This window comes from Hippocampus bargibanti, linkage group LG12 (assembly GCF_051943395.1).
Source record: "Hippocampus bargibanti isolate YZ-2025 linkage group LG12, ASM5194339v1, whole genome shotgun sequence".
NCBI lineage: Eukaryota > Metazoa > Chordata > Actinopteri > Syngnathiformes > Syngnathidae > Hippocampus > Hippocampus bargibanti.
Genome location: NC_142745.1, coordinates 8,470,479 through 8,488,539, shown reverse-complemented (window position 1 = coordinate 8,488,539; position 18,061 = coordinate 8,470,479). Strand labels below are relative to the sequence as shown.

The following is an 18,061-nucleotide window of genomic DNA, read 5'->3' as shown; positions in this document are numbered from 1 at the left end:
ACCCTTTCACCAATTCAAGACCTATTTTAAGCTATTTGATGAAAAAGCCACAAAATTGTAGTTTTAGATTAGATGAGCCTTTATTTGTCTCCAACTGGAGATATGTGCATTTCACAACAACAAAAGCAAAATAGAAGAGCTGCTGTAAAGGCAGCCACTCTCGCGCCGCCATCTTGAAGTCAAAAACAAACAAAAAATAAATAAATAACAAATAATGTGACACAATACAAAATACACAGTCTTCAATCTTGAGCACTTTCTACACCCTCTTTGTTGCATGAAGCAGTTCTAGATGAAAGAAGAGGATCTAAGCCTCCTTTCACCAGTGGATCAGGGATGTCATGGTGGAATGTGCAGATCTACTACAAGCTAAGTTTTGAATTGACGAAAAGAGAATGTCTCACATCTTCTGCCCCACGTAAATCCACTTCAATTCCAAGCAGTGACAGTTCCACATACGCATCGGCGCTCTGCGCTGACGCTCCTTTCTTCACAAAGACTACACAAAAAAAAAAAAAAGCTTGTGAGACCACTTGCTGAAGGCTGCCTACTTGGGCGCCATCTTGGACTTTTTTGTGCTCTTTCTAATACCATTCACAAGATGGCATCGATAGGAATCGGAAAGTAGTACTTGTCAAGAATTAAAGTTATGTAGCTCACCTGAGAGACATACATCTTTGTATGTTCTTATAACCGTAGTTATGGGGAGTCTTTGGCTTGTATGTGTAAATGACTGGTATTTTTTTATTAAATAAGGCCATTAACTATCCAACAAATCTTTGAGAGATATGTTTGAAAATTATATTTCTTATTATTTTATTTATTTGTTGTAAACAAGTCTCAGTCAATCGATGTTTACATCATCTTATTTTCGCTTTGTTTCGTGTCATTTTCTAGTTGTTAGCATCTGTTTGACCATTATTAATGTCTAAATGTCAAAAGAACAACTAAGAATAAGTACATGTCGATCGTTCATCAAGTATTATGCGATTCAATGGCAACTGACATTCTTTCCGATGGGAAGAATTATATTGAAATGAGAGCAAGTGTAATTCTGTTTGTCTTTGGGTGTATCCAATGCTTATGTTGCTGACGACACAGATCCATATTGCATCGATTCTCGAGTGTCTTGAAGCAGACCTTTTCCAAGCAATATTGTCTTGTGCTCACGATGCCTCAAAAGTACACAAACTGCCTCATTCACACTCAGACAATTGCAGCCATTATTTGTCCATCACTGTCACGCCGGCGCTGCGCGTCTTAACATGCTGCGCCTCCTCTGTCCTCTGTCTCTCCATCTCCTTCCTTCCCTCTTTGTCTCGCTTCCAATCATCATTACCCTCCTCCCTTTTGTCCTTCCAGACGGTGTCCATCTTGGAACAACGTCTGACGCTGACTGAAGACAAGCTGAAGGAGTGTTTACAGAACCAGGTGGCGTCTCACGCACAAACCTTCCCAGATGAGGCGAGGTGGACGGCGGCCCCACCGTATCGTGCCTCGCCGTTTGCCGCTCCTACTCGTCCTCGCGTTGACGCTTGAGACGTGGCTGAAACAAATGTTGCAGAGGTGATTGCATGCAACAGTGCTGAAGGAGTGTCTCTTCTGCTGGTAAAGGCTGTGCAGTAGGCGACATTTTCCCACTTGACTGTTTTTTTAGCTGTGTTTTTAGGCAAACTTAAACGGAATGCCAAGTACGACTGCAGTTAATCATCGAAACGCAAACTTCAAAGTAGCTGCTTCATTCACTTAAAACAAAATAGTGGTGGTGTCAACTCATCTTTCAAAAGTAACTTAAGATAGGAAGATCGATTCTGTGTCACTCTATCTTGTGGAGTGCTTACGTCCCGGGGCGTTACACCATTTATTCGTCCCGTATGGCATTTGGCCACGAATCATAGTTGCCTTAGTTTCAGGATTTGAACATTTTCTTTTTTTTTATCTAATATGTGTGTGACATGCTTTTGTCAACCCTACCCCAAAAGATCGAGACTTGTCAAAACGGCCTGGCTCTGTCTGACTTCAGGCCAACAACCTGTGTCATCTACTGAAGGCTCATGGTGAGTCCAGATTTTGTTTCTGTGACAACATGCGAAAGCAGCCGCCTCATAAGGACAAGTCATTTTTATTCCGAGAGGTACACTAAAGATACTGTATATGAGACATTAATACGCAACAAAAATATATTATTGGCTCATATGTAATGGTTTTGTATGTCCTCTTTAAGGTAAATTAATCTTGAGGAGCTTTTTATAAATGTATTTCCTTTTTACAATGTGGATTTTACTGTCATAGCCCAAACATACTCTCCTGAGTTGAAATTAAAGAGACTCAAGATGAGCTTTTATAAGTCCTTGAAGTTCATGTGTTGTCATTGTTTTGGCCATAGCGATCATGTTATCTGCAGTTACGCTTTTAAGGGGGGACCGTTTCCTCCTGCGACTGCTCCCCCAGGGCCGAAGCGGTTATCCGACACTTTGTGACTTTCCTTTGTTTTGTTGTCTTTAGCAGAGATGTGGACAGCATGAGTCGTGAGTTTTGCCATCTCAAAAGCCTGGTGAGTCACTTTCACCTCCTCTTTTGCCAGATTTTTGGAGCTGCCGTGCTTCCGCCAAGTGGTACGCTACAGCCCGCCATATTCCTTTGGCTTGCAGCGCGTAGGCAGTCTAATACATCATTCAGGGACACTGCGTGCATCACTTGTTATTACAATTAACGGCAAAGTCAACCTAAACATTTGCGATAACGTTCTATCTGTCCGCACTCATCTCGAGTATTCTGATTAATATTTTGTTTGTGGAACATAAATGATTGTGAAGGAGTCCCGGTAGATGTCTGCCCCTGGTAACAAATGATGGCTGAAATGTGATTGGTTAAATGCTTGAATACGAAAACACACATCTGGAAGGAGCACAACAGGGGAAAAGCAATGAAAGGAAGCTAGAAGACAATTTACAATTATTTAATCAGAATTCATGGACAAAATATAATTCACATTAGTCTGTGATTGTGTGAGGTATATTTAGGCCAGCAGAGAAGGCTTTGCAGGACCTGACGGCCAACCACTGAAATAATCTTGTTGAAAAGTAATTATTAAAACGCTAATGTAAACACCACACATTTTGTCACAGGGGAAAGAAAAAAAAAGTCTTTGATTCATTCCACAATTATAAGCACAAACCTGATGGCTTTTGTGTAAGTCAGCACTTTTATTTTTAGTAGCCTCACTGGAAATGATCTTGAGGTTACATGAGCAGTCATTTTTTTTCTTTATTTAAACTCATGGAACAAATGACTTTAAGCATAACATGGTGGTCTAAGTCCCAGGTCACGAGAGGAAGCGGGGGAACATATTAATGACTGACTTCTTTTAAAAGACGCCAGGTCGGACTCTCTCGCACCCGTGGAAAAAGAAGTAAAACACAAACCGAGTTCCCTAGTTGTGCTGCAGGGCCCACTCTCTTCCTTCCTGTCTGGGGCATTCTCAGACACACGCAGAAAAACACGTCTGCCTTCAGTAACTATGGGCCTCAAGCAGATGGCCTGCCAGGAGTTCTTGTAGAGGAAGGGGTTCCGACGTTTCTAGGTGTATGGCCTTTATTCACGGACTGCGAGAGGAACAATTCTCGCCAAATTTACCTTATATGTCCTGCTAATCCGGTAGTTTCATAACAAACAAAGAAAAATGATATATTAAACCCTATGATCCATTGTAACATCATTTTATGAATGACATTAAGAGTTGGAAATGCTACTGTTTCTTTTGAATCGTGATTTCCGTATCAGTTTGGTCATTGACAGTGGGAAAGGATTCCATGCTACCATATTGTCGCCACAACGACCGATTCAGACACAGTTAATCTCTACGCAAGTACAGACGAGCTACATAACATGATGTATTTGTCACGTTTCGGTTTGCGACCAACAGGTGGCACTGTGGGGCCCCGCCTGCAGCTGCACAGGTGTTGGATGTTTTAATCAGTGGCAATTAAAAGGACTCCCGGCACGACCATTCAGTGTCGGGTCATCGTTTGTTTCACTCTGTCAGATTTGTTTCATTTTGTCATTTTTACTTGTTTGCTACTTTGGACCTTTTTTTCCTGATTACTTTATTTAATACAATTTGTCAAATACGCCCAAGTTCACTCAACCACTAATATCAATATATTGAATTATCCATTGCTCAGAAATGTATAAAACATTAGATATATTGCTACAATTTCCCAGTAATGAAAACTTAGCGCTTCCTGATGTGTTAGGGGCATGACCTTGCCCTATTTTAATGATGATAATGATGACGATGGGCATATCGGTGATTTCCTGAGATGTATAGGTGGACCAAACGTCTGCAAAAGTAAAACGAGTCTTGAGAGTGGGCCTCTGGAATATGTGTGTGTGTGTGTGTGTGTGTGTGTGTGTGTGTGTGCGTGCGTGCGTGTGTGTGTGTGTGTGTAGGCGGGTTTAGTGTTTCTATGAGCAGAACATCTGGATATGTTTTTTCTTGTAAGCTGTAGTTGCCGCCACTGCTTGTGTGTGTGTGTGTTTCTGTGAGAGAGAAAAAAAGTGAGAGAGTGAGAGACCATGAGAATGTTAGTGTTTGTCATGGTTCAGTTTGTCATTGCGTTGTCCTCTATATCTTATTGTCTAATGTGGTTGAGGACATTAGGGACTATTCACCAGTCCCTCTCAATTCCATCTGTGCTGCAGGTACAATTTGAAATAATGCAAAGGGAAAATAAAATGAGGTTTTTCCCAAGCACATCAATCGTTGAAATGTATTCTTAGACATAGAAGTTGTAGTTGACACTTATAATTTATCTCTTTGGCTGAAACACAGAATTTGCAGCTGTATTTTCTTTCTTTTTTGTGTGTGTGTGTGTGTGTGTTTTGTTTTGGTTGGTTTGATGGGAAAAGTAGAGTGAAGCAAGTTCATGATGACACAGGATTGTGCTGCAAGTTAATTGCAGTCAATGATTGAGTGTCACTGTCAGTTTTTCAAAACATTTGCCTGTATACAGGTAGAGAAAAAAAGTGAATCGAAGCACCATCGGTATTGGTCCACATCAAAAACTGAAAATCAAAATCACATCCATATCCAACCGCTATTTTACAAAATAGCGTTTTGTCTACGTGTCCTAAAATATTGACCTTCCTTCTGTTTTATAATATAAATCAAACCTGGTGGAAAATATGACAGTGAATTTTTCAAGCAAATGGGAACTTAATGCAAGCTCATTCTCACCAGTAATAATAGTTATATAATACAGTAATAGTGTGTAGTGTATGTCACTTAATATTCAAATTATAACACTGTCAGGGGTTTTCTACAGATTGATGTGACATGTCTTGACAAAGTGCTCTGTATCTTTTCCCTCCTGTGTGTGCTCGCTCGAAGCAATGAGGAGAAAAATCCCACATGGGATGAAAGAAGTGTGCGCTGGTGGCCACATCAAAATATCTTTCAAAGTGGTTGCATGTGCTCGGAAATATGCAGAGAGGAAACACACACACAGACAGAGCGACAGACCTAATGCAGCAACCACGCTCAGAATAATTTAAAACAGGAAGCTTTTTTTTTTCTTTACTTGATGATAGGCTTGGGTGATGGGGCATTGCAATCATACCTCCACCCCTACCCCCCACAAGTCAACAGCAGGCCTTTAAATCCACTCATAGAGTACCACCGAGTGAGTGTGCAGCGTTTTTCCCATTTCGAATTGACCACATGCTGGGTCTGAAGGTGAAAAAAATAGTGCATGTGTTAAATCTTGAATTTGAATGATGCAGAGAACGACACGTCACAGCCGTTTTTTGTGTGTCTCAGTGAGCAGGGAACCAGATTTGGTTCTCACCTATTGGTAAAGAAGTGTGACTCAAGTCGTGAACATTTTATACAATACAATACATATTGATTTATATAGCGCTTTAACAACAGCTGAAACTGTAACAAACCGCTTAACATGGACATCTATCATATACAGGAAATAAAACAGTCACAAAGATAGCAGAAAGCACCAGGCAGTGAAACCAAGATCAAGTCAGAATCATGCTGAGTCGAAAAAAAGAACTAGAAAATGTATAAAGAGCTAGTGAAGGCAAGAGTATGAATGCTCCCTCTTACGAGTACCAGTCAAGAGGCGAGCAGCAGCATTCTAGACCAGCTGGAGACGAGCGACTCTGTGATCTGGGCCGTGGACCAAATTAAATGCAAACAAGTAGCCAAAATATACTGAAAAAAAACTTGAATGACTGTGAATATCTAAAACAGCGAAGGTTGGCTGATTGCACTGACACAGAAAAGATGCCAGTGGTCGCAAAGAGCAAGTGTGGTGTTAAACACAGACCAACAAGTGCCGATGAGTCAGCGCTTTAGATGTTGTAAGCCAATTTCATGTTGAATTTTGATCAATTCTATTTGCTATTTCGAAGTCATACACAAATCCGACTGTTATTTAAATGGCGGCCGGCATTTTGTGACATCACTGTCTGTTTTTATAGTAAGAGAAGCCTCATTTTTCTCGTCATCTCCTGAGCACAGCTGGATTTGGCCAAATTCCCTCGTGCCTCATTTCCTGAAATTTCCCCCAATCCCAACGCCCTCCCCCAACGCTTCACTCCACCACTTCAGTGCACTCACCGCACCCTCCTCCACTCTGGAGACTGAGCCACGCTTGTCGACTGTTGCTGAGGTTTTTGGCGCTGTGCTGCTCTCAGCCCACGCTTGGGTTTGTGCTCCAAAACCATCTTTTCCATTCGCTCTCTTTGGAGTGAATGGGTGGAAGCAGTACAAATACAAAGCCATTCACGCGGACCTCGTTCCCTGAACTTCGAAGAACAAAAGAATATTTTTCATCCAAATTTGGATTCCGCAACATATGTGTGACCCTTGATTGGCTGGTAACCCGTTCAGGGTATACCTTGCCTACTGCAAATGAAAAATAATGCTATCAAGCAGAATAATCAGTTCTTTACATTTTGGACATAAAAACAATAAATAGATGTTCCTCTCAAGTTAATTGCTAGCCGGTGTTGTGGTGATTACTTTGGGTATTTAATTGTTCCAAGTTACACTGTTGAAAATGTAATAATAGTGTAATAATTTCAGTTTCTCAAAGTAATATAACCATTTCCATTTAAATATTGTATTTTTAGATACTTTTCAAAGTTTGGATGATCCTGCAACTAAGTTGTGACACGTATTGATGTATATCAGACATGCACCAAAAATCCTTGAGGTAGGATTCTAGTTAAGGTCAGCCATTTTAAACTAAAAAACAAACTTTTCCGTGATTCAATGAGAATGTTTCAAATCCTACCGGAACTCATACGCTGCAGTCAATTTGATTTGGGAAGAGAGATTTCCGTGATTATGTCGACTGTTCTTGGTCTTGTTGTTTCTTTTCTCGATGTGATTTATACATTGGAGCAATTTTTAGTCCGAAAATGTTGAATTTACTTTTCAAATTTTGAATAAATGCTTTCAACTATTAACCATTTTTAGATTTTAACTCATTCACTGCTATCCCCAAGCGGAACGCCATTCCCGAATTTGTTCGGGTTTTGGTTTGTCTTAGGGATGTGCCGATAAAGCGCTGGTCAGACCTCTGACAATGTGTTTGCCTTCCACGAGGGCGCAGCATTTGCCTTTTGTACATCCGCCCCCGTTTCAAGCTCATACAACTACATACCCATAGAACTTAGGAATTTACTCTTTTTTTTCTGATGAAAGAAGAGAGTAAGGTTTCTGACGCTGCATTGGATGTTTATGTAGTCCTGAAACTCAATATTCTGTGGGTCCTGGAATTTGAGTGAAAATGAAAAAATGAGTGTACAAATTTTTGCACATGTCTGACAGTGAATGAGTTAAGATTGAACCTGAAATTTTAATTCGTAGACCAGCAGAAGACGATGTATACACTATACATTTTTTCCCCAACCCTGCAATGTAAAATTTGACAATGCCTGTTCTTTTTTTCAAAGACTTTAGAGATTTTACCCATCGGCCTCATTTGATTGGCATGTAAGCGCTTTAAATGCTGCAGTGTTTCAATCACACCATGAAGCAAAGCGGGACCATGAAAAGACCTTTGGTAAGAACTTATCGCTCTCGTCTAGCCACCCTTAAATCAGTGCAGTTTGGCCATGCATATTCCTGATTTAACGCACTTAAGTCCACTCATTTGTCCTGCTGTGCCGCTTGAAAGCACTTCAGGCGGCAGGCTGTGTAAATGTGCTGGCAGACTGAAAATTGATGACCCCACTTGACAACAGACCCCACCCATAAAGCAAACTCTTGGCCAACACCTGCTTTCCTCCCTCCCTCCACCTACGCATCACCTCATCCTGTTGCCTCATTAAAGGTCAGCCCACTCGCTCATATAATGTAAGACAGGTCAGACTCACAACCTCAAAAAGAACAATTAAATAAAATCTACCTTGCATTTATTAAAGGAATATTTTTACATGTTCTAAATCACCCACCACCACCCCACTGCTGTAAGATAAGGAGTCAAAATAGAAGGTAAATCTCATTACAAGGCCATAGAATCATGTCACCAACCTCATGGCTAAAAGCACTCCACTCCCAGCTGACGTTTACTGTCAAACAACACATTAAAACAAAGAGAATTACATTTTGTGTTTTTAAAATAACGTTGCCTTTTCCTCACATACTTCCAGCAGGCAATACACAATGCCATCGACTGGCTAAGGATTTTCATTAGTTCTCACAGTATTACCCAATGGATATTTCGACCACATTTAGTGAAGCAACACAGACAGACAAAATCACAATTCCCACCAGCTTTCATTATTTTTTGTATACCTTTAAAAATTGCGAGTATCACAGTAGCTTACTGAGTCATTTACAATCGTAAATTATTCCGTAGCTGAATGCCAACATAATACTGCCACAATGAATTACCCTCGCAAACGGTTTAATTTATTACATCCTATTTAAGATATTACCATATGTAGTTATAAAGTATAGTTATATGGATTGTTGTTTTCCTTTTTCTAAAACTCATTTTCTACAAGTGGGGGTGAGAGTGGAGAGGGTGGAACGAATTAATGCAATTTCAATTCACTTCAATGGGGAAAGATGACTTGGGCCTTGGATATGAGTTAATCAGAACAGACACGACAAAATAAAAATTCTTAAAAGAGAATAGATGCAAAAAGAAACACATGTCTCAAAATCTTTACGACATTAATTTATGAATATATATATACAGTAAAGTCTCGTTATATCGATATTGAAGGGAGTCCGAAAAATATCGATATAACCGGGACTATCGATATATCCGACCATGTTTGCATGTAATTTTCTCCGTGCGTGCATAGAAATAGTATCGATATAACCGGGACTATCGATATATCCGATATCGATATAACGAGACTTTACTGTATATATATTTTTTTTAAATATTAATATCGTGGGCATTGTAACAAGAGTAAAAGTTTTTTTTACATGGTAATATATTATTACAAAAATTGCCCTCATATAGATGATGATTATACAAATGGTTAAAGGCAGAAATGGTTGGTATTTACAATGCAATCTTTTTTTTGTTACTGTTGTTTTTTTTGTTACATGATTATTTAGAAGTGTCCAACACTTCAAGAATGTTCATTTTGACTTTTAAATGAAGCAACTCAGCATTGTTGTGATTTGTAGGAGTGCGGCTTTAATTAAAAGTGCTGCTTGAATGCTGAGACTGAAGTGATCATTACGGTTGGCCCTGGGGGCCATGAATCTTTGACCAGGCCATACCTTCTTCTTCAGTCGTCATGGTAACTTAAGAAGGTGAGGCACTGTTTGTGTTTTTCCTCTCTGACTTGATTTTACAACATGTTGAAATAAAGGCCTCGGTCAGTCAAAACAGCAACACATTCAATGTTGTTCTTAGTGTCTGTAGGTGAGATGAGTCACTCACTCTTTATTAACACTAACGCCTTGACGGACACCTCAATGTTTTTAAGGCCATTCCGGAGGTTCAGTCGTCACTTTCGGCATGGAGGTGCCACTCAATTAAAAACACCATAAAGTGAAAATAAGCTTAACTATTACATAAAACAAAAAATAAATAAAGAACCAACTCATGCAATTGTAAAAAAAAAAAAAAGTGGATAGTATTAGACAATGTGCCCCTTAACGATGATTATTTTAGTCTGACAACATCAGTGAAAGAATTCATTCAGCTGCTACGTTTTGTTAGCCTCATAGTATAAATGCCTCATTAATTTTCACTCACTGTTCTCTTGTTAATTTAAAAGGCCAATGATGTTGCTAGAAATTGTACGTTTTCAGGAAGACAGGCCATGTTGATCTGGAAAAGGTAAATTGACATGCTGCACTCATGTTACTATATGTATACATATAGTATACAGTGATACCTTGGCTTACGAACTTAATTGCTTCCCAGACAAAGTGTAAGGTGAAAAGTGTGTATCCCAAAAATTAATTTCCCAGGGGAAACCATTAAAATGAGAATAATCCGTTCCCAGGTCTCCATAAAACATAATTTTCTACTTTCTAATTTTCTAAGCCTTAAAACTAAACAAAATATACCTTACTTTATGTATAATAAATGTGATATGCTATTATAATTAAAGAAATAAACTATACTGTATAATAAAGTCGTTTTATTTACCTTTGTGATGGTCGTTGATGGCTTGATGGAATGGAGTTGCCGGTTTCCTCAGCATTAAACACTTGATGAGGAACGTAACCTTCGTCTTTCACCATCTTGAGGAATGATCCCTTGTAGGTCCTTTCTCTGCGATAATTTTACCTGTTTCTTCATCAATTGTGTTCTGTTTAGCTAGATTTATAGCTTTTTGCATCAAGTGTACAGATGGCTTGTGCGGGTTATTTGTGGAGCCTGATTGATGGGATATTTTAACCTTGCAGTCTACACTCTGCCTTTGAACTATCAAAGTTGAAACTCTCACTGTCGTCTGCCTGTCTCTTTAATGTTTAAACCACCCCCCTCACTGTTGCGTTCTTGACCAATCACGTGGCTTTAAACAAAGACTGGGGTGGGGAATAGAGGACAAAAACAGTCAGTCGGCTACCATTTTGTTGTGAAAAGTACAGGCTCGTTCGCGAACGACGCATCACTCATTGAGGCAGCTCCGTGTCCGAAAAAAGTTTGTATGCCAAGGTAAAGTTCGAATGCCAAGGGGTTCGTAAACCGAGGCATCACTGTGTGTGTGTGTGTGTGTGTGTGTGTATATATATATATATATATATATATATATATATATATATATATATATATATATATATATATACACACAGTACAGGGTCGGATATATCGATAGTCCCGGTTATATCGATATTTTTTTCGGACTCCCTTGAATATCGATATAACGAGACTTTACTATATATATATATATATATATATATATATATATATATATATATGTATGTATGTATGTATGTATATGTATATACAGTAAAGTCTCGTTATATCGATATTCAAGGGAGTCCGAAAAAATATCGATATAACCGGGACTATCGATATATCCGACCCTGTTTGCATGTAATTTTCTCTGTGCGTGCATAGAAATAGTATCGATATAACCGGGACTATCGATATATCCGATATCGATATAACGAGACTTTACTGTATATGTGTGTATATATATATATATATATATATATATATATATATATATATATATATATATATATATATATACACACACACATAGAATATATATATATAATATATATATATATATATATATATATATACATACACACACACACACACATATAAATATACACACATACAAATATATATATATATACACACACACATACATACATGTGTGTGTGTATATATATATATATATATATATATATATATATATATATATATATATATATATATATATATATATATATATATATATATATATATATATATATATATATATATATATATATATAATGTATGCATGAAGCCTAGCAAAACCGCATGCACACAAAGTACACTGAGACCATAAAGATGTCACAATTTCCTCACCGGATCAGTCCAATATTAAAAAAAAAACATAAAAGAAAGGTCTTGAGCATTCTTCCGCCAAAATATACAGCGTATGAAAAAATATAATAAAAAATGACCACATTTGAAATCATCATGTCACAACCAGTTTTTCAGGTTCTGTCTCATCTAATTGTCACTGCTAAGCTCAGCTCGTCCCCTCTTTTTTCTGCTTGACTAATGACCATTGTTTTTCCAGCCTGCTCGCAGCCTGGAAAACCTGGAAAATTATTTGAATAATTTAGAAAATATATACTGTATATATCCTGGAAAACCTTAGGTTATCCTGGAAATTAATTTTTCCTGGCCTTGATTCTTTTTTCCAAGCCCTGCATGTGGCGCATGCAGCGGACAAATCAAGAAATGCGATAGTGCTTCTGTAGTGAAGCGATCTCTTGAAAGTAGCAGATCTTCACCCGGCGTAGCGACCAAATTATGGCCGTGAATCTTCGACACTATCATCTAAATTTGTTACGGTTATGTATTCATTGAAAATATTCAGAACAGCTCGCTCTAGATGAATTTTAGGAAATGGGCAGCAGATAAAATATTAATGTCACATCCCTGCAGTTAAAATGTCAATTTTCCACATATATCCTCCTAAAAACCAGGAAAAGTCCTCAAAATGTATTCCTGTGATTTTCATTTAACCAGCTCCCATCGCGTTTATATCCTCATTTCTGTGCGTGTGTGGTTCCTGAAAGCGCTCAATTCTCCAGCATTGGGACTTTGTCTCTTTTGTCGTCCCAGTTTGATCTCTTGTAATGAATTCATTCGAGAGACTTTATTCCCATCGAGAAATGGTTCACATTGCAAGCACATGTTCGCATCTTCTTCAATAAACACACGCACACCCAATGTTGCTGAAAAATTCATTTCTTTGAATCTTCTCCTTTTTAATTCCCAATATCTTAACGCTTCATCGCCATTTTGCCCGACAGCCACACTCTTGAAATCATTTCAGCTGATGTCCTGTGCGACTGGTGTTGCGCATGAGTCACTGTTAACTGAGTAATGTTATAGACTAGTTTTGGGCCTATTGTATACTGGTCACCTGGAATTTAACCCAGCATTTTTCTAAAAAACATTTCCAATTTTGAGGAGAAGCAATTTAAGTGCTGAATAAATTTAGAATTAACTTCCTTCTCACCAGTGGCGGGCCGTGGATTTCATCGCTAGGCCTTCAGTAGTGCTACGTTTGAATCAATCCTGACTGAAAAAAGTGTGGTGTGATTTACTACAAGTCAACTAGAGGCTACCATTAGCCAGTAAATAACTGACCAACCTTAACAATGTCCATTTTTTCTTTCAAAGTCCGTCTTGAAAAGGGCTTTAACAGTAAGTCTCCAACCAACTCCATTTCATCTCCTCCTCCAGCCCTAAAACTAACATATTTGCTTATGCAGCTCGCTACTGATACAGTGTGCTAGCTCTGGCCTGTATGCGATTGTAACTAGCGACTTGTGATCCGAGCAGTTTTCGCAAACTATGATTGGCTAGAGACTAGCTTTGCAGGCCTTGAAGGTCCGCCACTGCTTATTAGTAGCTTAACTCATTCCATGCCAGCCCATGGTTAAAAATCAAAACAAACTTTTGACTTCTACACCCATCAATGGCAGTAAATGAGACAAGCCAAATCAAGTCTCTCAGTGCAGAAAGTAATTGTTCCAACATGCACGCTTTTTAGCATATTGAAAATGAGCAAGATCCCTTCTTCTGCATCTGTAAAATGGGAAAATTCCAAACTTTGTTTAGGAGTGTGACGATCATAAATGCCTTTCCAGTAATTGATTCCTCGTCTGTAGAAGCACAAACTGAATCATTTAGTTTGCTTTTAACATATACACAACCGTCTCTTGCACAATCATCTGTCTCGACAAATATAACATGATAGATATTCAACCAACAATTTGTATGTGTGTGACAATAAAGGAAGTGGCAGCAGAAATGGTAGCATTAGTGTGGGCGAGCGGCGTCCCACCTACCCATACACTCAAACCGCTGCTTTAACGAGACCTCAGATAAAGACAGAGGTGCCGTTGCCATCGTGCTCTGCATTTGGATCATAAAAGAAGGCAATTACTGACCTGGCGACAACCCCAATGCACAAATTTTCCTTAATCCATATAAAGTGACACGGCAAACACTGCACAAAGTAAAATCCGATGGGGGGAGGGAAGAAAGAATCTTAATCTTAATTTTTTTTTTTTTTTTTTTTTTTTTTTTTTTTTTTTTACAACGATACTAGTGCAGCGTGTTCTACCGGAAACAAATTCCTTGTGTGTTCTACATACTTGGCAATAAAGATGATTCTGATTCTGATTCTGAAAAGACGTTGGATCTCGCAAGGTGCAATGAATAGCACATCAGCGCTTTTAAATGAACCTCACATCACAGAATCTGAATCCTATTGATTGGCCAATTATGTAGAACACACAAGGAATTTGTCTTGGGTAGTACAGGCTTCACTAGTATCATCACAACTAGGACATGACAAATGACTATGGAGGGATATTCCATAATGTAAATAAAATTCAATGACAATGAATAGGCAAGGTCAAAGAAACAGATCAACAAATAAACAAAATGATAAGAGTTTCAATAAATATAAAAAGTAGGACAACACTTGGCAAATAATTATTTACAAAACACGAATCTAAGCAGACACAAGCAACTACGATCATGAGCAAAAAAAGGTCTAAAAAGTATCACTTGAGGCAAACCAGCGAATAAGGTCAATAATCTGACAGTCTAAATCGCTTGGCAGTCCTTATGTACAGTGATACCTCAGTTTACGAACGTAATTGGTTCCCAGAAAGTGTGTAAGGTGAAAAGTTCGTCTTCCGAACATTTATTTCCCATAACAAACCATTAAAAATTAGAATAATCTGTTCCCATGTCCCCAAAATCATAATTTTCTACTAAATACGCCTTAAAACAACACAAAATATACCTTATTTTATGTAAAATAAATGTGCTATCGGATTGTAGTTAAAGAAATAAATTGTACTGTATAATAGTCGCTTTATTTACCTTTGTGATGGTCGTTGATGTAGTTGCCTCTTGGTGATATCCGAGTGAAGTTGCCGTTCTTTCTCGGCAATAATGCCCTCACTCACAATGTCCCATGCTAGCTGCTTTTCGTTCATCCAAATCTATAGAAGTTTTTCAATCTCTTCTATTGCCTGAGACCGTTGCTTAAACAACGCAGAAATGCCCTGAGCCACACCTAGCAATGGTCGACTTAGCATACTGGTACTGGCACGCTAAGTCACAGAAACGCACACTTCGTTCATGTTTTTTGATGATCTACTTCTTCTGCTCGACCGTAATTTTCTTTTGTGTCCTCTTCGGCTTAACACTAGTGTGTGGTGGGGTCTTTTTCGGTCCCAAAATAGCAAAAATACTCAACTCGATAACAAACCACGTCTGCACTCAAAGAAAGGGAGTGACAAAAACTACTCCGCCAGCCACCGTGGTGTTCTCCGCCCGTGTGATTTGGTGTTCATCCGCCAGCCACCGTGACGCTGTGTGGTTTGGTTCGTCCGCCTGAAACTAGTTCCTACGCCAAGATTATATTCTCTGAAATTTAATGTTCGTAAGGCGAGGTATCACTGTACTTGTCAAGGGTTGAATGGAAACAAGTCACAGGTGCGCCGCTGAAGAGGAACGCCCTCCACTCCTTCTGATGATCAAACTAAAACACAGAGTTAAACCATGAGCAGGCCAGCTATGCATTTTTTACAATACAATACAATACAATACATATTGATTTATATAGCACTTTAACAACAGCTGAAGCTATAACAAAGCGCTTAACATGGACAACTATCATATACAGGAAATAAAGCAGTCGCAAAGATAGTAGAAAGCACCAGGAAGTAAATCTAAGATCAGGCTGGGCTATTGATTCATTTCTCAGCCATGGAAGAGTTCATATTTGATATAAAATGTACTTTTTTCCAACCTCCCCACCACTCAATTTTTTGAACGTTTCCCAACAAAGAGGCAATAATAAGCTTATTTTGTTGTTTGTTTGTTTGTTTGTTTCATTGTTACTCATGGTGGTAATATTTGAGTAGCGAAGTTTGTTTTGTCACAGAATTATGATCATGGCTCATGCAAACAAGCTCGGCCAGATGATCACTATCATACGGCCTATATGTGCCGCTGGAACAAAGCATACAGAACACAAGCGCGGTCATACGTAAGGTTCAAAATGTTCCCGTTGGTTTGTACGCCAACAGAGCTTGTGGTTGTGGACATGAGTGTGCGTGTGTGTGTGTGTGTGTGTGTGTTCACTGGCAAGTCAAGAGAATCATTGTCTGCAGCTGCTGTATCCCCGCGACCCCACCGCCGCTGCTCTGTGCAGCTGTGAGGAAATCAAACACCCCCGCCCCCTTACCCCCCACCCTTTCTGTCAAAACCTGCTGATGGCCAATGAGGTCACCGGTGGAGCTAAGTGAGGACCCACTGACACTGACCCCATTTAGAAACATGAGATGTTCTAAAATCACTTCTGTGCGATGACTCGGTTAGCACTTTGGCTTGGTCAGCTGAAGAAAAATAAACAGCGGGCAGAAACGCCAGCATCAAAATGAAGGACTTTGTTGCTCCGTAACTGCATCAACAAAAATAGCGGTATGTACATCACATCAATCACTGGTCGTGCACTGGTGTGCCGCAAAACCAACGAGTGAAAAGATGGAAAGTGTGATAAATATAGAAAATGGCAACCGCTTAACGAAAACAAAAAACATCCGCAAATAGACAGTTGTTGCAAGACCTGTTGTGGCTCAATATTACTTCACATATAAGGCACATGGTCATCTTTTGAAGAAAAGTAAGGCTTTTGGGTGTGCCTTATACACCGGAAAATACGGTATACATGTATTAAAAATTGGTGAAGGCGTCATGGCTCACCTACAGTATTTCTTGGTTTGATTATGAAACGCTCCTTTTATCACCGTAATGTCATTTTCAGTCAAGGACCAAGACAAAATGGCGGCCCCTTGAGATGGCTAAGAATGGGTGGCTATTTCAGAAGCATAACATTAACCGTCTTGACTTTCCTTTTAAAGCCATGTTATGTGGTTGTTAATGTGGTTATTAAAACATGTCATTCGCTTTTGGTTTTTAATTTGATAGTAAACATCGAAAGGGTGAATGTCCATTGACAATATTTTTTGTTCTCTACAAATAATGGCCCAGTAAAAAGTTTAAGTGGGCCATCATGAAAACTAAGTGTTTCAAATGTAATATTTATGTCAATATTTGCTCCCCGGTTCAGCTCCTTCACAGGCTTAATTTGATTTTTACTCGACTATAAAAACTTGTAACGTAGCTAGCAGATCCTTGATGAGACTGGACAAACCACCACCATTAGTTTTTAAACATCTGCTGAGTCGACACATCGTCAATCGTATGGATGTTGTATTCTAACCTCAACCCGCCTTTGATGATGCGCGCCAGGCTAAAGTTAAAGTTGCCGAGCGGCGGCGGTGCGGCCACAGCAGTTGTTGTGCAGCGATGCGGTTGCGCTAACTGCCACCCGTAGACCGGCAATAACCACGTCCAAAGTTTTGACCGCAGTCCCCAGCCACAAAAATGCAGAGCAGCTGCCGAGGCCTCCAATGGTGTATGATACGAGCGGGCACTGTTTGACCCTTTCAATGACTTGCAAAATGTATAATGAAAGATCATCTCTGGCCTCTACCTTCAGTGGACCGTGACTGTACTCCAAGAGTGAGCTGCTTTTTACAAAGCAAAATAGTATCCCGCAATCAAATCAGTGATTCCCACCCAGTGAAATCATCAGTTGTGCTGGGACTTCACTTAAAGGACAACCGACGTCTCCGGACAAGTTGTGTCCATAATTTGTAAAATCGCTTCAAATGACTTCGACTGAGCGTAATTTAATAAGATTCCACGGCATATAGCTAATTATTTTACGTTTTAAGACTCGCGCTGAATATTCAAGAAGTCTTGTTTTTGAGTTGGTGACGAGTCCG

The 18,061-nt window shown here is 39.2% G+C and overlaps 1 protein-coding gene across 1 annotated transcript in view; it reads left to right on the top strand.

Moving 5' to 3' along the window:
* Window positions 1-3,307, top strand: part of poc1a (POC1 centriolar protein A) — a 37,686-nt gene extending 34,379 nt beyond the window's left edge. The window contains exon 11 of the mRNA XM_089010667.1: window positions 1,363-3,307. Within this exon, the coding sequence (XP_088866793.1) occupies window positions 1,363-1,539 (177 nt within the window). The 3' untranslated portion in view covers window positions 1,540-3,307. The remainder of the gene's footprint in view (window positions 1-1,362) is intronic.
* The last annotated feature ends 14,754 nt before the right edge of the window (window positions 3,308-18,061 follow it).